Raw genomic sequence first — 3,078 nt, 5'->3', positions numbered from 1 at the left:
TGCACAGTTATGCATCTTTGGTTAGATTCAAGTTTGGGCAGACACTCATTTACACACAAATACACGCACAGTCACAGAAGTCAGGCACACACAAATATACACAACCAGTCACAAATTTTGCCTGCATCACACAGACATCCAAACCCAGTCACAGATCCACAATCGCACACACACTCAAGGATTCACCTATCACAGAAGGTTCCAATTCCTTGTTGTTTATTTGTGCATAATGTATAAAAGTAAAACAATAAACTCAGTCCTATGTCTCAGTCAGGGCTGCAGCTTCATAAATAAAGGGTGAGAGGAAATAATTTAAGGAAGGAGTAGGGCTCAGTGTATAAATAAGGTGTGGAGTGTTAGGTGGATTCGGGATGGGTTGACGTTCTCAGACACAGGTCCCCACTGGCGACACATATCAGGTCTCGTATGAGTAGGCGGAAGAGGTTGAAGGTGACAGACGCCTCAAGGCAGCCAGGGGACTCCTGTAGGGGAGGAGGGGATGGATCAGGGGCTGTCCAGGGTCTGAGCTCCTATTGGCTCCTCAGACCCTGGTCTTTCTCTTCCTGGGTCGCTCACCTTTTTGGGGGCCTCCTGGAGCCGGTGTAGCCAGTGTTGGAGGCGGCCCCGGGGCCTGGGCCCTGCTGTGGGTTGAGCCTGGATCTGTGGGCAGAGGAGGGTGGTGTGTGAGGCGGATCCTGGGCCACCACAGGGGAAGGATGCTGCTCAGAACTCACAGACCTGGGTGCCCGGGCCCCGATGACTCACACAGGCCTGGAGCTGGGAAAGGATGTGGTGCAGGGTGTGAAGGGGCTGATCTAGGACGACCCCCAGGGCTGAGTCAGTGTCAGCGGCAGCCTCCAAGACTTTCAGTGTCAGGGCCAGCTCAGCCTCCAAGGCCATGGGGCGCTCCCTCACCTGAGGAGAGGTGAGAAAGAGCATGTGAGGGAAAACAGGCAAGAAGACCCAGTTAGTGGGGACAGGTAGGCAGTCCTGGGGAAGGACGGTGACACAGTGCATGTGCTGGGGACAGGTGAGGGGTCTGGGGAGAAGGAGGCAGGAGGGGGAAGACTTCAGGAAGGATACAGGGGTGGCAGGATGGTCAAGGAGGCAGGTGAGGGGATAAGTGAAATGGAGACAAATGAAAGGGGACTTACGGAGGTCACAGAGGTTCCCTGGGACGGGGTGGGGACGGGTGAGGAGAAAGCAGGTTGGGGCACAGTGAGAGAGGAACAGTTGCATGCACAGAGAAGAAGGGTGGAGCCAGGTGTGGTGGCTCACGCCTGTAATCCCAACACTTTGGGAGGGCGAGGCAAGTGGATCACCTGAGGTCAGGAGTTTGAGACCAGCCTGGCCAACATGGTGAAACCCTGTCTCTACTAAAAATGCAAAAATTAGCTGGGCATCATGGCACATGCCTGTAATCACAGCTACTCAGGAGGCTGAGGCAGGACAATCGCTTGAACCCAGAAGGCAGAGGTTGCAGTGAGCCAAGATCATGCCACTGCACTCCAGCCTGGGTGACAGAGCAAGACTCTGTCTCAAAAAAAAAAAAAAAAAAAAGAAGGGTGGATGGGGGGGAACATGAGCTGGATGAATATCAGTGAAAGATGATGAGGGACAGGTGACAGGGCAGGTGAGAGGGAGAGGGAGTCAGTGTTGGGAACAGACAGGGGGAAGTGGAGCAGGATGAAAGGCACAGGTGGGGGACAGACTGGGGACATTTGGGAGAGAAATGAAGAGTGAGAGTGGAAGTGACAGTGACAGGGACAGGTGAGTGAGCTAGGGGAGTGGGGCCGACGGGAGATGATAGAAGGGACCCAGGGGAAGGACAGAGTCAAGACAGCTGTTGAGAAGTGGCAAGCGCACAGGACAGGTGAGGAGAGGTCCAAGAGAGTGAAGGACAGGGAGACAAAGAAAGCTAAGGGGCCACTTAAGGAGAGAAGGGAGAGGGTCAAGGGAAGGGTGAAGGGGGCCTGACTTCCAACTCACCTGGAGAAGCCTTAGGTCCCAGTTCCTGGGGAAGACAGGAGAGCTGCAACTCCAGTTTTTCAACTTGAGTGATTCTTCCTAGAGAGCAAGGGCAGGGGTTAGCCCACAGCAGGATGGCTGGAAGCTAGCTCCTAGTAGCAAGGATGAAGTTCGCCTGACAGCATAGGTTTAACCCAGTGCAGAAAGGATAGAGGTTCGCCATAGCTGGAAGGCTAGAGGCTATCCCACAGTAGCAGGGCAGTAACTGGGACACCCGTAGAAGTGGAAGTTAGCCCCTAGCAACAGGAACTCACCAAGGCGTCCCTGGCCTTCTTGAAGCTTGCCAACTCCTGCGGTGACAGAGATTTGAACCTGTCAATGTCGCAGCCCTTCCCAGTTGTGGTGGGCTTGGAAGTGGGGACAGGGCCTGCCACAGCCAAGCCTAGCACCAAAGGCACCAGCACCACGATCCAAGCTGCAGCCATGGCTAAATCGCAACTGCTTCCCCAGCGGCATGGCTCTGCTTTTTAGCCCGGCAAAATGAGCAATTCACGATGATGTGTGTAAAGTGAAAAGGTAATTGGAAATGAGAATTTCCACTTTGACTTCAGAGGCATGAGTGAGTGGGGCCAGTTTGGGAGCCTGGTGAGGGAACAGGTGTGGGCGGGGCCAAGTGAGCTGGGAGCTGCATCAAGAAGGAAAGAGAAACTGAAATCCTTAGAACTCCCGTGGGCAGCTTTCAGTCAAATGGCCTCGAGCAGTCCCTGACGGAGGCAGGCGGAGATTAGGGATAAGGCTACCTGAGTGGCAGGGAGAAAGCTTCTTTTTTATTCTAAATTAGCCAGGAGTGGTGGCAGGCACCTGTGGTCTCAGCTACTCAGGAGGCCAAGGCATGAGAATCGCTTGAATCCGGGAGGCAGAGGTTGCACTGAGCCAAGATCATGCCACTGCACTCCAGCCTGGGCGACAGAGTGAGATCCTGTTTCAAAAGAAAAAAAAATTGGTTTTTTATTTTATTATTATTATTATTGTTTGAGATGGAGTTTTGCTCTTGTTGCCCAGGCTGGAGTGCAATGGTGCAATCTTGGCTCACTGCAACTTCTGCCTCCT

General features: G+C 53.5%; 1 protein-coding gene across 1 annotated transcript; it reads right to left on the bottom strand.

Moving 5' to 3' along the window:
• Window positions 1-200: 200 nt before the first annotated feature.
• On the bottom strand, window positions 201-2,550 carry IFNL1 (interferon, lambda 1). The gene is made up of 5 exons (XM_011952424.1): window positions 2,283-2,550; window positions 1,990-2,067; window positions 766-915; window positions 577-660; window positions 201-482 (listed from the first exon to the last, which is right to left on the bottom strand). The coding sequence occupies exons 1-5, from the start codon at window positions 2,451-2,453 to the stop codon at window positions 357-359; spliced, it is 609 nt and encodes a 202-aa protein (XP_011807814.1). The 5' UTR covers window positions 2,454-2,550; the 3' UTR covers window positions 201-356.
• Window positions 2,551-3,078: the final 528 nt, after the last annotated feature.

The sequence above is a fragment of the Colobus angolensis genome, unplaced genomic scaffold, assembly GCF_000951035.1.
Source record: "Colobus angolensis palliatus isolate OR3802 unplaced genomic scaffold, Cang.pa_1.0 Scaffold34, whole genome shotgun sequence".
NCBI lineage: Eukaryota > Metazoa > Chordata > Mammalia > Primates > Cercopithecidae > Colobus > Colobus angolensis.
Note: the sequence above shows the minus strand (reverse complement) of the source record. Positions and strands in the feature narration are given on the sequence as shown.

What these genes read in the sequence shown, in the direction of transcription:
- IFNL1 (XM_011952424.1), bottom strand. Translation starts at nt 2,453, where the DNA reads ATGGCTGCAGCTTGGATCGTGGTGCTGGTGCCTTTGGTGCTAGGCTTG. An exon ending in GGGACCTAAGGCTTCTCCAG is followed by an intron (nt 916 to 1,989) that starts GTGAGTTGGAAG and finishes ACCTCTCCTCAG; the next exon opens with GTGAGGGAGCGCCCCATGGC. An exon ending in TTTCCCAGCTCCAGGCCTGT is followed by an intron (nt 661 to 765) that starts GTGAGTCATCGG and finishes CTCTGCCCACAG; the next exon opens with ATCCAGGCTCAACCCACAGC.